The sequence below is a fragment of the Amyelois transitella genome, chromosome 9 (genome assembly GCF_032362555.1).
Source record: "Amyelois transitella isolate CPQ chromosome 9, ilAmyTran1.1, whole genome shotgun sequence".
Taxonomy (NCBI): Eukaryota; Metazoa; Arthropoda; class Insecta; order Lepidoptera; family Pyralidae; genus Amyelois; species Amyelois transitella.
The window spans coordinates 4,311,733-4,328,995 of NC_083512.1; the positions used below are offsets into that span (position 1 = coordinate 4,311,733).

The 17,263-nt window shown below is 32.1% G+C and overlaps 1 protein-coding gene across 1 annotated transcript; it reads right to left on the minus strand.

The window, feature by feature from the left end:
- Nucleotides 1-203: 203 nt before the first annotated feature.
- Nucleotides 204-13,266, minus strand: LOC106134627 (myrosinase 1). Its single transcript, XM_013334721.2, has 10 exons — nucleotides 13,116-13,266; nucleotides 9,466-9,596; nucleotides 8,786-8,954; nucleotides 7,231-7,501; nucleotides 5,885-6,020; nucleotides 5,176-5,273; nucleotides 3,528-3,659; nucleotides 2,395-2,568; nucleotides 1,853-2,097; nucleotides 204-1,311 (listed from the first exon to the last, which is right to left on the minus strand). Exons 1-10 carry the CDS (start codon nucleotides 13,160-13,162, stop codon nucleotides 1,149-1,151), a joined length of 1,566 nt encoding a protein of 521 aa, XP_013190175.2. The 5' UTR covers nucleotides 13,163-13,266; the 3' UTR covers nucleotides 204-1,148.
- Nucleotides 13,267-17,263: the final 3,997 nt, after the last annotated feature.

Here is a 17,263-nt window from a genome sequence, read left to right on the forward strand (position 1 = left end):
ATTATTTTATCGTTATAACAGACAAATATGAAGACTCGAACCAATCAGAAATGTTTGGCTGGGGATCAAATTCAGGACCAGCTTTTAAAGTCAAAATCACTTACTTTTACTTAAGGTCCTATGTCCCCTAGCTGGGGCAGAGGGCATCCACAGTGCGTCGCTATCCCGCTCGGTCTTGAGCTTCGCGTTTTTAAAGTCAAAATCACACCGGTATGTAAAAATAATACCTACGTAGTAATCACATCAATATTCCTTGCGTAGAAGACAGACTACAGTATATAAAAGTCTAAAAGAAAACATTAAAAAAAACACAAATTTACAAACAAAAGCTTTATACAAATAAAACATCTATATATCAAACACAATTTTCAATTTAGTCGAAATATTGTTATTCACACTGTGACTTTTCACGTCACGTTCAGGCTTAAATGATTGACAGAAAAAAAAACTAGATAAAATGTTATCCCGTATTCAATGTTAAATATAAAAAAATATTCCTGCATTTTCCGAATAAATGTAAGTATGTTTTATAGAATATCATTACAGAGAAAATGTGTTGAACGAACGTCAATCTGCCTATTCCAGCACGCTTCCTTTCTGAGAATCTATCCAATTAGCCATCAGTCAACGCCATCATTAATATAAAAAATAAATATATTTCGCAAATATGAGCGTAAGGACTAACAAACAAAACTGTCGAAGAAATGTTCACGTGCTTTAAACATTTTAGAAACATATTTATTTTGATTCAAAATAACTTTTTCAAATAGTCATCAAAATATATAAAAAAATTTAGCTAATGTATGCACATACTTCACATCTTATGAAATGTAAGCTTTTGACCGCGGCTACGCTATCATGAAAATTTACAAAATATTTTCTGTACTTGACTGTAGCCTTCAAAATTACAAAGTAAATAAAAAATAATGCGACAATCATGTAAGTATTAAGTCAGCGAAGTCGCGAGCACAAGCTTATTTATCGTCTTATTTTTATAGTCATGCTTTAAGTAATACCTACTCGTATTGCTAAAGTTATTTACATTTTTACATTATTTATTTTTTAACAACACTATCTTGAAGCTGTACAAAGTTCAATCACAGTCTTTCTCTTCTCGTTATTAAATAAAAAAAAACATAGCCTATTAACTAAAATATAGCATTCATGTTATATTTCAGTAAATGAGGCTTTATAAAATTGAAATCTATTTGTTTTGTTTTGGCAATATTACTATAGTTTATAGCTGATAACTTTTTTCTGCGTGTTCTTTCTGGACTATCGAAATCCACTTCATATAAACCAAACTTAACGCTGCAAACAAAATATTACTGATAAGTATGTGAGGTAAAAAAACCTTTTTAGGTAAAAAATATGAGTTGAATTTATCAAAAAAAAATAGCGTGTCTAAAGTCGATATACAAATTTAATTTACATTTTTTAAAGACATTTTTAAAATATTGAAATTAACATAATCCTTAGTACAAAACTATTAACTCCGACATTGAAAACAGCGAACAGGAAAACTAAAATTTTAATTTTCATTGTTCCAATAATCACGACTTTGAATTTTAATTCCGTTTATCATAATTGATACAATTAACTATAGGCTTGAATGGGCAATATTGTTGTTTTAACAATCAAGGACAACAGGTACCGTGGAGACGATAATCTTATTAATTATTCATAGTTTGATTACGCTGATACATATCAATTTGTGTGACAAATAGGCTTAAATCTTTAATGTGGTATAGAAATTTATTAGATCCCTATACACACTAGACAAGACTCTCCAAAAATGTGCCCTGTGAATATAAAGAATTTCATTATGATCATACAACAGAGATAAACTTACGTGTAACCATCTTTCCATTCGAAATCATCCATCAGGGTCCAAGCGAAATACCCTTCGATATTGCATTTGTCTTTATTAATTGCCAGCCACATTTGGTGCAAATACTGATTGTAATATTGTACTCTATCGTAATCTTTTCGCCCCCCAAAATCACACATCCCATTTTCCGTGACAATTATTGGTATGTCGTTTCCGTATTCATTTTTGATCCAATTAAAAAGTTTCCGAAAGCCTGGTGGATAGACCTGTTGAAAAGTGTGAACATAAAAAAAATAATTAATTATGATCAAAAAGTGTAACTATCGAAAAAATAAGTAAATGTTAGTCAATAAATAATCATCAAAAAATAAAAGAAATTATTATTTACAATTTTATTAGTTCATCGATTTGTGGTCAAGAACAAAATCGTAAAATTTCAATGACCCATTGAATAGATTATTAAAATAGCCTTAAGAATTTTTAAATACGTTTGCTTAAAACTTGAGTTATTTCAATTGCGTAAAAAAAATATCGTGATTTTTTTTACTTGAAATAAATATTACCGTAAACCACTCTGCTCCAGGTTTAGGCCAATACGAATTCTGTTCTAACTTGACTCCTGTGTCATGATCCATGGACGGCACCCTCCAAGCATCCTCCATTAGTGAGCTGGACATCAAAAATGTGGTGTAATGATTCAAGCCAAAGAAATCCGAGCTTCCCTTTAGTTTATGAATCTGCAAATTGTTAAGACATTATGATACAAAATTATATATTATTGGATAAATACAACCAACTAAAAAATAATTTTTAAGTAATCCTACGACCAACTAAACATCATTTCCCTTTTTATAATATTAGGAATAAAATATATCTATTACGCGGGGCTATTAGGTAATACGCAAAGTACCAACTTCGCGTTATGTAACCAAACTTCATTTCAAATTAGTATTTAGCCTGTTCCCTATTTATGTATTCGACTAGTACCTACCTATCTAATAAGAAGTTAAAGGAAACGACTAAAGGACAATGGGATTCTTCTTTTAGACGAGACTAGCAACCTGTCACTATTTGAATCTCAATTCTATCTTAAAGCCAAATAGCTATATATATAAAACGTGGCCTATTAGTCTTTACAAGACTGTTGGCTCTGTCTACCCCAGAAGGGATATAGACGTCATTATATGTATGTATGTATGAGTGGTATAATAAGAGATGGAGTAATCGCTCTGACAGGAGAATATAATACTGCACAGCTTTAGAGATAATTCTTGAAATCTGTTGCTCAGACGTAGCTTACATTTTCGGGTAATCTCATAATTATCCGTGAAATTTGCTGAACACGTACTTATAAACCTACTTATGAAATTATGCCAAACAACTGAACGTGGCTATATTAGTCCTTTCGAGATAGTTGGCTACCCCGCAAGGGATATAGACGTGATTATATGTATGTTGTATTTAGGACAATGTTTTCCATTTTAATTTCAAATCTTTCTTATCGGTATATAAAAGTAGTAAGTAAGTAAAAATCTTTATTTCGGGTAGCGTATGCTGATTGTAAAAATTAATCGAGGAAATAGTTTGTAAATTTGGCATAACTTTTATTGGCGCTGAATTAGCACCCTTCTTATTTACCTACAAAAATATCTCTAAGTGAAAAATATTGAATACTTTGTTAATTCATTGAACTTACCTCGTCTTCAGTGAATGAAGGTAGCCTTGATCTTGTGAAATTCTGGTAGGCGCTTATACTGTCAATTCTCATACGTACAATATCAGGATAGTCACCCTTTTTAGAATATATGGGATGAGCATATAATCCCAACTAAAAAAAATATAAAGACATTTTAAATTGATTATTTTCAATTTAACAGAATAATCCCGAAGTATTATGATCTCGATGACGGTCCAGGAACCGATGTATTTTTTGTGTAATAGATAGTAAAAAGTTGGCGTAGGAATGCCAGAGACAGAGCGGAATAAAGAGGATCAAGAAGAAAACCAATAAATATAATAGGTTGTAGCGCCGAAGGATGTAAGTAAGAAATTGAAATACTTCTTACTTTGATAGGATTAGCGATCTACGATGTAATGACGTCTGGTTTCTAGGGAAAAACAGTCACTAAACTAGTCTTCCGGGTATTTCCAGGGCTGGCCGGTATCAGGAAGGTAGATAGTATTATAAATAAAAGAAAGAAAAATAAGGCTTACTGTACTGCCTTTTAAGACCCTGAATTGCAAACTCAACAGCCGAGAGAGATAAGAGAAATGATAACGAAATTCAGGCGCAATACGGTGACTGCAACCTAAAATTAAGACCTGTACTCATATATATTTTATTTACAGTCAATCAAAGATTTTCTACCATCGTAGAATACAAAAAATAATAATCATATTTCCTTCGGAGAATAAAGAAACGAACACCCGATCGTAATCAGCTTATACTTTTCACGGATACAACAATAACACGGATTTTAATACCTATAAAAAGAAAAGATCTAAGAGTTTTTCTAGGAATATTCTTTGAAATTCATAAAAATTCAGAGAAAATATTTATTTTGAGAAACTTAGAGAACTCTATTATACTTCTAGACTAATATCAAGATACCTTTTTAATTTATTAGTCATCAAGTTGAGAAACTACATTCAAATGAGAGTCAAATAGTAGGTAAATGTGAAATCGAAAAGGTGATCTAACATCGACAATCATATTTTAATTTTTTTATGCGCTAGATATCACACTTACACCAACAAAATGTACTAATGTCACTATTTATAGTAGAAATCACTGACGTGTGATAAGTTCTCAGACCATTTATTAAGAGTGCACAAGGAAAGGCCTTATTTAAATGTACAGATAAATTTCTTGATAACATTCAACACATTTCCGGAGATATGTCGGAATCGGAAGTTTGTTAATGAATGTAGGTTAATCTGAGGCAAGGCCAAAGCAACCTACGAGTTGGAATTCTAATATAGAATTAATAATAATAATCGATAATTCTACAAATGAGAAGGCAATACGAAATTTATATTGGGAGTTTAAAATATATTTTTTATAATCGAAAATTTAAGTGCGTTTCACCTCAATTTCCTTGATGGTAAGCAAGATGAGGTCTAGACTTAAATCATATCTATTTTTTCTTGTCTTAGAAACCTCTTAGATGTCGGTATCGGAGATAAGGACGCGGGGAGGGATAATAATAATTTTGGTTGAAGCACAACCTACGGTCACTGAGTCGCTATGCAGTATCTGTACGAAACAGATAATTGCGGCGCCAACGGTGAGTGGTGATTTGGTGTGAAAAAACTCTGTATTTATGAGAATCGATTGTACTTACATGAAACTGATTATACCTTTCGGCGGCTTCTATGTCATTAGCATTCGAACTGTTCCTTGGTTCGCCCCAAAAGGCATCGAGAGTTATGCCGACTCTGCCTGAAATGTAAACAAATGCGCTAAAGAAAATTAATTACTTACTCATATTATATATATGAAATCCAGTGACCATATTTGTGTAATTAATTAGAAATTCTAAGCAAGCATAAGTTACAGAACAAATTAGAACAAATTAATATAATGTACCAAATCACTTGAAAAAAGTGGCGTAAGGTAACGAAGACGAAGTATAAATGCATACATACTTACATTTTTTATTTATTAACTATTATTACACAATTCCACATTCTAGTCTTTTTAGGCCAGTAGAACACAGGTTTTATTTGTACAAAGAATTTTATAAAATACGCCTCTAGTAGGTCATTGCAATGGTTACTTTACATAGCGTTATCATTTTTTCGTAACACGCGCCATCATTATAAGTGCAACATGTTATGTTAGTTGTATAAGTGTATGTTTTGTAGTAGGCCATTTGCCACATTTAAGTTTTATTTTCACATTTAACTTATAACATGAATTCTACTATTATTGACAAATTTTACACATTGTGATGTTATGACTGGTTGCAATGTACAAAAATAATTCCTTTTTCAGAGATTAATGCTAAAGTTATCCCAATCAAATAAATAGTGCATTAGACTTTTCCTTACCATGCTGATGTGGTTTATATTCTCTTTCGTAAAGTCGATATGCTTCAGCATGGGCCAATAGTATGTAGTGGGCACAAAGGTATTCTCCAACTCCATTTGATACTATAGCTGGCACAAAATAATCGCTTCCATAACCCTATTAAAAAAAACTATTATCGATGATGTTTCCTCAATATGGAGATTTTTACGATAAATTGTGTTTAGAGATAGGTACTCTAGTCAACTTTGGGTTTTTATAGTCCCATCACTATTTGAGTCTCAATTCCATATAAGCCATACAGCTGAACGTGGTAAGCCTTGCGGTCTTTTAAAGATTGTTAAATTGGCTCTGTCCACCACCACGACGCAAGTTATAAAGGCGTGGTTATACGTAAGTATGTATGAAATATAATATATTGAGATAAGTGCGTCCTTTGGCTGCTTATATCTATGAAAAACATTGTTGAGTAAAGATAAATTGTGCAAACCTATTAAACTAAATCGTTATTGTTAGAAATTTAAACTTAATCTTATAATCGTGATTATATTATTAGCATAAACTTAGACAAATCTAGTTGTAAAGAGATAATCGTTAATCTTGTTAATAATAAAGGTTTATGACATAAAACATTTGATAGTTTATAATTTTACCTCTGGATTTAGATAAAGTTAGATCTTAACAGTTTACCTTTTAGTATTAATGTGTAAAGTTAACCGGCTAAATTAAACTTCAAAACATTTCATAGGTCGACTTATTACCCCTTTTGTAATTAATGTGAGATCGCCACCTTATACAAGGTAAACACAAAACTTGGTATAATAAATATAATATTTTGGGATTTTTTTTGTAGGCGATGTAGCAACCCCTAACTATTTTAATCTCAATTCCACCAATAAGCCATACAGCTGAAAGTAGCCTTTTTAAGATCATTGGCTCTATTTCTCCCACAGGGGATATAGACGTTATTATATGTAGGTATATACATATATAATATTTTAAGTACTTTAATTTTCATTTTTTCCAGCCCAGCGCCTAAAAGAAGAATCCCAAGTTATTAAGCCTTTCTTTGATATACTTTTACAATCTCCGCAGAAAAACATTTAGCTTAAAAAGTATATTGGACAATTTACTTTTAATAATATATAAATAATAAAAAAGCTAAATTTCAGCTCAACAGTACCCGAAACCGCCGAGTTAATATAAAAATAGTTATGAATGTGGATGAAGCGTAAGAAGTATGCAGAGATCGTGGCAAATGAAATGGTCTCTGCCTATAGCTTCAGGTAAAGGGCGTGATTATATTTATATAGGCAAGTATATATAAAAAATATCTTCATAAGGAAAATGTCAATTTTTTTTAACTTACGTTATAACAATGCTGATGCGGTTCGTTTATAGTGGTCCAAATTTTGACGACATCGCCGTACAGATCAAACGCTACCCTTGCGTAATCTACGAAATAGTCCACCATTTTCCTATTGCTCCACCCCCCGAGATCCATCAAGGGGGTAGGAAGGTCCCAGTGGAATAGAGTCACAACTGGGGTTATGTTGGCCATACGCAGCTCTTCTATCAATTTACGATAGTATGTAGCTCCGGGTTTGTTTATGTAGTTGTCAGTCCCGTAGGGAAGAATCCTGTATAAGATGAAAGTTATTATATATAGAAATTTAAATATCAACTTATGTCATTTGTCTTACGTTTTTATGTATTTTGAAATTTGTAAAAATCGATTTTGTAAATAATACACAGGTCTTATGTTATTTTGACTTATTTGATTCCTTCGTACTTATCATATTTTTAATTGGTACAATCGAGTCACTTAACTCAACTCTGATCAGTTGAGTTAAGTGACTCGATTTCGCAATTACTCATTTAACAGAAGTTGCATTTTCTATTGAACACTAAATTAATAAATATAGTAAAGTAAATTTATAAAATTAATAAATAAATAATCAAAAAAATTGTGAAGGTACCGTAAGGTCGAGAAGTGCACTAAGAGATGATATAATAGAAATTTCCGCGGGAACGAAATTTTATGCGATTTTTTTCATTATATTCGTATTTCAACAAGATTCAAATGTTTTACTTTATATAGCAACCAACAGGTGAATTTCCATTTCTGACCGCTAAATTGCTTTTAAAATTATCACATTTTCCCCATACATGAGGTTCGCCACAAAATTAATATAATGAATGGAAATTAATCATAAAATGGCCACCACTGAGTAAGCATGTGAATTTCTTCCTATCTAATAGGAAATCTAAACTGACTGACTCATTAATCGACGTAGAGTCAAAATCACTTAACGAACGTTATTAACGTTTAGTCAACAGAATGACGTAGTTTATGGTTTGTAAGACAATTTGTTTTTTTTTTTATAATAACAGCGGTTGCGAAACGTCATGGAAATTATTATCAATCAATATTATAATATTATAGTACTATAGTAGTATTATAGTACTATAGTACAGGGCGCTGCTGAACGTGGCTTTTCCGACTTTTTGGAGGCTCTGTTTTGATGATAAAAACGTGATTTATCATTACAACATATTTAGTAATTAAAGTCTATCTTTTCTGTTTGTATGTATGCGCTAATCTCGGAAAGTGTGGACGGATTTCGTTATTGATGATGGAAAGAGTATTTTCTGAGGAAGATTATATCTATAAATGTCACCCGTACTATGCCGGGGCGGGTCGCTAGTGTATTATAAAGTAAGACACCGAAGTCATAGAATAACAGACAACGCAAATCCAAAACTTAAAAAAGGTATCTTTTAGGAAACTTAAGATAGTAAAATAAAAATTGGTAAACACCGAAATTCACACGGAAATGAAAAATATAGTAATTTCCATAAAACGGAATTTACCTACGTACCTGAACTTGCACAAAAAGCTTATCTTGTAAATAGGTACCAACCTTGGCCATGAGAGAGAAAATCTGTAATATTTGACGTTCAATTCCTTTATCATTTCGATATCTTCCTTATATTTGTGATAAGAATCAGCTGCTACGTCCCCGTTGGCGTGGTCAGGTGTGTATTCTGGATGCTCGTGGAGATAGGTGTCCCACATACTTTCACCTTTACCTGGCAAAGAATTTATGAAACTTTAAAGAAGTTTGAACTTGGAGACTTTATTGAAAGGAATACTGCATTTTTAACTGTACTCTGAAATAAAACAATAAAAAATAATTATAAAATTATTTTCTATTTTATTAAATCATCTAGCAAAATTATTTTTAATAATAACTGAAAATACTCTAATTATAATTTTCTTGTTGTATTATTGCGTGTTATACATTTTTTTTATTTACAAAAACATTTTGCATTGTCATTAATTTTTCTTTTCTATATTGCCAATGTCTCGGTCTTTAAGCAAAACAAAATTTATAGAAAAACATATGCACGCAAATTATTACGAATTTTGTTTTCTCCAGCTGTGTGTTGTATCCGTAGTTGCAAATAGGTAAAATCAGTTTTTTATATAAAAAAGCGCTACCTTTACTTTACTCATATCGGATTATCCATGTTACTTGTAAAGAGTTTGTGTTAGTTTTAAATGCCACTGGTTAAACGAATTAAAAATAATATAACATACCATCAGCGTTCCATCCTCCTTCAATCTGAAAAGCGGCCGTCGAGACACCGAACATGAAGTCATTCGGGAAGTCATATTTGACCCCATCTTCTGAACCTCCTAGCGTATTCCCATGCACAAGGCACAGGACACTGCAACACAAAATATAATTATGAACATATAACAAGATTATGCCACTCTCGTTTGAGCCAAATTCAAGATGTATTTTATCTTTATTTTTATGTTGTCTGTCTGCCAGTCATTAAATACAATATATTAGTACTAAGAGAAGATTTGCAGAAATTTTCACGTGAACGGAAATTAAAGGAATAATTCGTTTTTCGCGAATAAAGTCAAACAACCCTTACATTGCAATGGACTTTTTCAAAATCGAGAAATCACATATATATTTAGACCTGTTATTGCAAAGTTATCTACTTTCTCCGAAGTTTTTTTTTTAAATCAATTCCTTCTTATATACTGACGACTATGAAGAGTTAGAAGGAAGAAACCAAGGAAACTCCATTCTAGATTCGATACAACACATTGATATATCTCTATCTACAGCGGACTACATAACTATATCTATAAATGCCTTTTATTAGGTACAAATGGTAAGAAAAAAAAGAGCCGACGTAAGATCGGAATGGGTAACAATTGTTGATGATAATGACAGAAGTAACAAATGTCAAGAATACACATGATGATGTGATACACTCCGATACGAACTTTGCAAAATTCAGATAGTATACCTCAGTGAATCATTTATTTATTTATTTATTTACTAATTTATGTACACAGAAAACATCGAGACTGATAAACACAAGAAACAAAATTACAAAGGTTCTGCTTATTTCAAAAGAAATCTCTTCCAGCAGACCCGAGACAGGAGATGTGATGGAAAGGGTGACAGGCGTGTACTCCACTCACACAACTAATAATAGACATACATAAACAAATACATAAATAAAATATAATAAAATAAATATATAAATACAAAAAAAATAAACTTACATAAAGTAAATACAATATATACCAATCATTGTTCAATCATTGTTCAATTAAAACCAATGTCACTTTAATGTAATGATAATTTTTAGACAATGTAGTATATGGATAAGTTACTTCGGTACTTAATAGAAATTAATGTGTTCAGAAAACATAATAATCGTATACTTGATATTTATTTTAGAATGCTCTTTTTATCTATAATAAGAATGATTAAAGGCAGACCCCGAGCCCCGTAACACTTCTCAAGAGAATGAGAATTATGAACCTTGGAGATCAACTTCTTATAGAACATATTTGTATTAGTTTGAAATATTTTACAACGTCAAATAAGTCCAACTCGAAATACGCATTTAAAGCAACGTGCTAGCCGAAAGTGTTTTGTCCTCGACTTAAAAATTATGAACAGCCGGAATTCCGAACAGACAGGAACTTATTTATCATCAAACTAGATTCGCTCTTCGTACACGGTCGTACGTTAAAATGCGCACCCAGGGAACTAGGAGAGATAAGTATATGGATTTTGAAATAGCGGACATCTTGAGAGCCCATTATAAAAAAAAGAATATCAAGTTTACGAGCCTTTGCCTTGAGTGAGTTTAACAATCTGACCGGAAAGAAAAGCAGCTGATATAATGTTTTCCTTCGCTACCAGCTTTCATAGCAGGGCACGCTCGACGCTGTTTTTATCGCGCGAAAAACTATCGCTGTTTCGTTTGTTATTACGACGTGAACCGAGACAGCTATAGTTTTTTGTGCGATAAAAATAGCGCCTTGCTACGGAGGCAGATAAACATAGTAGCGAATGTTCTCTACTTATACGATATATCTGTGTTCCTTTAATTTGTGCCAGAATCGTGTGAGAGGGAACATAAATCAAGCAAAATGTGGTGCAATTTGTCTGCCAGATAGGAGATAGGGTGCTTATGCACTAACTTAGTTTGTTACCAAGAAACTGTAGTGTTTGTATGCTTCTCTGTCAAGAACTATATTTGGAAATAAATCCATTAACTAAGTAATTTATATTTTTAAAATTGTATTTTTAAGCCGCGGTTAATGTTTGTAGATTTATGATTTCTATTGCATTTATTCATCATTGTGATTTTCACATTAACTACTGATCCGATATTACTGGAATTTTCATTATCTATTATCAAAAAGAGCATAGTTTGTAAGGAACAACAGCAGTCAACTAAGGTGTCAATCAGATTATTACTGCGAATAGCAATTAAAAGAATCTATGGAAAATATCGGATTGTTTATGACTCATTAGAGAATTCCCAAATTTATAGATGTTTTTCTAATTATAGGTTAGGTATTTAATAAATCTTCGACAAGTTTGATTTCCATTGCGGAGGCGGGGGGAGTGAAGAGAATATAATAATATATGTACCTATTAAGAATTTTCATTCTGCTGTATATTAATATTTTATTTCTGGAAATTATTTAAATCTTTGGGTTAATAATATAATTAATTAATGATGTTGATGCTATGCAGGGACTGTACAATTTGTAAATTAAATTTTAGTTTGTAATCATCTTTTTTCTTTCTTTTTTATAATTTGATTAAATTGTAATCTATTTTTAGTAGTTTGAAGTGTTTATGAATAAAAAATCCTACATTGAAAAAAATTATAATTAATGGAGTAATAAAATATTTTTATATTTCAAACACATAATATATGTAGCTTCAAATTATAAGAAAAAACAATAGTTGTTGTGACAAATTGCTTTAAATGCGTTGTCAAATGATAACGTTATCAATTATAAAAATAACGTCATTACTTTAGGAACATTTGCTGTGTAAATACTATGAAATGTGTTGTTAAACGTGTTTCAAAAAATATTTTCTATGCCGTTTCTTAAAATTCTAAACATCTATTTAATGTAACGCACCGTAAATAAAATAGGGTGCTTTTCATTTTTTTTTTCATTCTTAAGAATCACTACATTTACAATAAATATGATTGGTTTATTCTACAATCCCTGCACACTTCTTTTGCTTCATCTACTTTCATCAATCTCTTTATGCAAGCTATTTAGCTTAGTGTACTCTTGACCTGACCTTTCTCGTTAATTTCTTTATACTATTGTATACATAACCCAATTAAATTATCAATGGAGTCAAAACAAACGAGCGTTTGAACGCGAAATACGAAAATATATATTGATATATATGTATATTGGTTTTTTGATACATTGTACGAGATAAAAACAAAACGCAAATTAGCTTAATATAGACATTCTTACCTGTTTAAAAGGACATCGTAATTGTTTTAATTATTACGTCATTTTTAATTAATTGTTTAGTGCGATCTCTACTTTTATTTCTTTTTGCACTTTATAAACGCATAAAACACCTTTAAAGTACTAACCACTTATAATGGTTGTTCATTATTTTAATGTTTTATTTTACAATAAATAAATAAGTACGTAGAATTCCTGCACACTTCTTTCGCTTCGATCGCAGTTTAAAAATTTAAAAAAATATATATATTTTTTTTAATTTTGATAGTATACTGTTACGAAAAAAAATGATAATAACTATTTATTATGCAATCAAAAAAGACTTGGTTCCACTTCCACATTCAAAACAGGAAATCCTTGAGCAACACTGGCCACTTACGAACATATAAGTACTTTTTTTTTTAAATGTTTTTTACCTTGCTAGGACTGTCCCTACCAGGGCGACTCTGCTCGAGCTCCGCATGATCCAAACTAACTGAACAACAGGTGACCAATTAATTTAACACAAACGGAATGCCGTCTCGCGGAATAACCTTCTTGGGTTTCCCTAGCAATGAGATTCAATAGCAATTTGCGATTTCGTTATCAGTCGATCAGTCGAACTGGTTTGGAAAATAAATAAAGGGACATACACTTTTAATTTTATTTGTTTTGTTACACTGACATCTATTATCAAGTTTAAGAAGAGCTCGTCAATATAACTGCGATAAGTAAAATATTGTGTTTGTATTCTTTATGCTGACTTCTTTAGTTATCAAAGCCTGCAGATATCTTCAGCGAGAATTATCTGTAGACTTCTGTTTTCTTATTTTTTTAAGTTATCTTTATACTTTTATTGCCTGAAATTTGTTACTCAGTAAATGGACGACAATTCTTATGACAAGGTTTTCAAGTCAATTAAATATATTAATTACTTGTTTGTTGGCTTCTAAATCGCGTATATCGACACGCAGTAGCTTATTAATATTCAGATTTAAAAGCGCTCGAAATGTACCGCGGTCAGCCACGGTATACCTAGTTATAAGAATTATATGAAAAGTCAATTATTCAGCTAAATATTTAAATTTTAATAAAAGACTTACAGTAAAATATTATTATATTTCAAATTCTTGAAGTTCAAGTTCAATGATAATGTCCTATCAAAAGCAGGTCAAGAGTTTATTAAAATTGCTTTTACTATGTCAATCAGTCGTGTTTAGTTTATCTCGTTTTTTTATCACTTAGTTTATAAATATACGACTTGTGTTTGCCTGGCGAATTTTTCGCGTAAATCTGTAATTAATATTTTATTAAGAATTAAGCTCAAACACGTCAAAAGTTGAACAGATGAAAGAGAAATGTAAAGATTTTGATGTAACATATAACCAAAATGAAATTTAGCAAAGAATGCAATAAAGATATGTTTAGTTTAAGGAAAGGGTAAACAACGCATGCGCAGATGTGTTAATGTTTCCTCATTATTTTTCTTTCATTAAATATGTATCTACGTTTATTTTATTATTTTTAAATCATTAACAAGCTTTTATCCGCATCTTCGTCCGTGCGAATTTAGCGCCACGTATAATAAATAGTCTTTACGCAAATTCCACGGGAACCAAGTAGGTATAGTTTTTTACTGGGATGAAAAGTACCTACCCCATGTCCTTCCCCCGACTTTTAGTAATATATGCAAAATTTCAAGAAGATTACTTCAGTATAATTACTTACATTCGCGTTTACAATATTAGTTGGAACACCGTTGAATTAACACATGTATGAAGATTGTTTTGAAGGCGCAATATTGTGTGCGAAATATGGAAGATTGAATGAAAGAATTCGGCGAAAACTTCGACAAAAGATTTATCACTACTCGCTTAGAATGCCACAAGATGGCAGGATCCTGAGAAAATTAAGGAGGGTACAGAATTGCAATTTTGCATTTTGAAAATTTGCTTGCTGTTTGTAAACTAACTGTTTAATATTGAAACGTGTTAAGTAAAATATTTTTTTTACTTCAGTTATTCGCTAGTTGAATCTGTGTAATTCATCCAAAAATATGATTAAGACGAGAAGGTTAGCCTAATAATCATTACGTTGTAACCCTGAGAAACAAGGTGATCGGCAGTATTAAAATTAAGGATATCAGAGTGAGCGAAATATATTAAGCCAATACGGGTTAGGTTTACGAAAAAGAATAAGCGACATATATTCCATCTTCTATACATACATACATAAAATCACGCCTCTTTCCCGGAGGGGTAGGCAGAGACTACCTCTTTCCACTTGCCACGATCTCTGCATATTTCCTTCGCTTCATCCACATTCATAACTCTCTTCATGCAAGCTCGGCGGTTTCGGGTACTTTTGACCTGACCCTTTACCAGGACGTCCTTAATTTGATCAAGATATGTTCGTCTAGGTCTTCCCACTCCGACCTTTCCCTCCACACTCTCCATGTATATCTGCTTAGTCAACCTGTTTTCATTCATCCTCTCCACATGACCGAACCATCTCAACATACCCTTTTCTATTCCTGTAACTACATCTTCTTTCACATCACAACATTCCCTTATCACGCTGTTCCTTATCCGGTCACTCAATTTCACACCCAATATACTCCTTAACGCTCTCATTTCCACTGCCTTTATTCTGCTTTCGTGCTTCTTTTGCCATACCCAACTTTCACTCCCATACATTAATGTCGGGACCAACACGCCGCTATGCACAGCCAGTCGAGCCTTTTTGGATAGTTTCTGACTGCTCATAAAGCATGCAAAGCTCCATTCACCATGTTCCCCGCGTTCATCTTCTATATCCTCATTATATTAGTCAAGACACCAAAAACTCACCATAAATAGCATTGGATTGCTTCCAAGTTAAACGGAATAGTTGACAGAGCTGGCTTTTCGAACCATTCAACTTATGAAAGCATTTTTGTGGAGCATTATTGAATCTAAGACTTGGTTCTCGTTCGGCATTGTGTAACTTTTATAGAATGCATTTAGATAGATTGAATTAATCGTTTGACAATAATTTATTCATTATTTATCTAGGCTTTAACGAACACTATTCCATATTTACCAGTCACTCTCTGATATTACTTGTTCGCTTAATTGTGTCATTAATTAATATGTTTATTGGAGCACTGGGTTGTTTTGTGAGTTTAGTTTTTTTAAGGTAAGACTAAAATCAAGAGAAGTTTGAGGCTTCTGATGATTGGACTGTTAAGTTACAAAGTGAAAGCGAGAAAAATAAAAAAAAATACTTTTGGTCAGTACTTATTTCGGCCTCGCTGAGGTACTTTTTTGTGGAAACCGAATAAATTTGAATACAATAACTAGTTGCGTCTTATTAAAAATAATTTAATGTTTGAAATATTATGGGAAGTTTCTACCTACTCCGCCCAGCCAACGTAACGAAAAGCTAAATTGATTTCCGCAAAGTTCGCTTACGAAGAAAAAATATACCTGATTTATTCGTTACTGAAACTTAACTCTATGAATATTGAGAGAAGGGTGAAAATGATTATTTGCCAAGGTACAAGTGAAGTCGAATATATCATTACATCAACGCTTCCCTGATTTATTCCTACGCCGCATGAGGGTGTGTCAGCCACATCCCTCGGTGTGTCGTATTGTTATTTATAGCTCCATATCTGCTTAGGAAATTCAGACTTCGAATTTGAAGCTAACATTCCTGAATTTCTTCCTAAGTTCTGTTAAAGCAATGCAAATTGAACTTTGAGAACATTTGCTCTGAAAAATACGTGCGCATGTGTTGCGTTTGACTAAACATTCATATTATTATATCTAGTACAAGATATGTTTTTTGCAGGTAGAACAGATATTAAGTTACAACAAAACTAGTTTAATGCATATAAAGTACCTACACGTTATTCTTGTTTCATGACGATATCGAAATCGGTTCTGAATTTTTTGGATATTTGCAATTTACAAACATCGGACGTTTTAAAAACATACATCTGAACAAGCAACCATCACATACAGAAATAACCCCAAACACCAACCATAATCCACGACACACATACATAAACACATACAATTACGACTATATCCCTCGCGGAGTAGACAAAGCCAACAGTCTCGAAAAGACTTTAAGGCCACGTTCACAAAGTTTGTCTTTCTATGTATGAAAGGTAAACTGATTACATACATACATACATAATATCACGTCATTTTTCCGGAGGGATAGGCAAAAACTACATCTTTTCACTTGCCACGATCTACTCGTATGCATACTTCTTTCGCTTCATTCACATTCCTATTCTCTTCATGCAAGCTCAGCGGTTTTGGGTACACTTAACACGACCTGGCCAGGACGTTCTTAATAATCTGATCAAAAGATGCTTAATGTGAGGATCCTTCTTTTTGAACAAATATTTCTTATCTTTATCCTATTTTCAAATAAGATGTTACAACAAGGTTCTAGAGAACTAAAGAAATACCCAGTTTTCATTAGCCTTGTAACAAATGGCATCTGATTGGACGACGTAACAAAAAAAATATAAAAATTAAATTTTCATAGAAATGTACGAACGAAGAGAATATTTATGCGAGTACGAATG

Bases quoted from the DNA above. Each gene is read 5' to 3' on its own strand.
- LOC106134627 (XM_013334721.2), bottom strand. From the start codon at position 13,162: ATGCGGAGCTCGAGCAGAGTCGCCCTGGTAGGGACAGTCCTAGCAAG. The intron at 9,597-13,115 runs GTAAAAAACATT...TTTGTGTTGCAG, and splicing joins GTAGGGACAGTCCTAGCAAG to TGTCCTGTGCCTTGTGCATG. The intron at 7,502-8,785 runs GTTGGTACCTAT...CATCTTATACAG, and splicing joins TTTTCTCTCTCATGGCCAAG to GATTCTTCCCTACGGGACTG.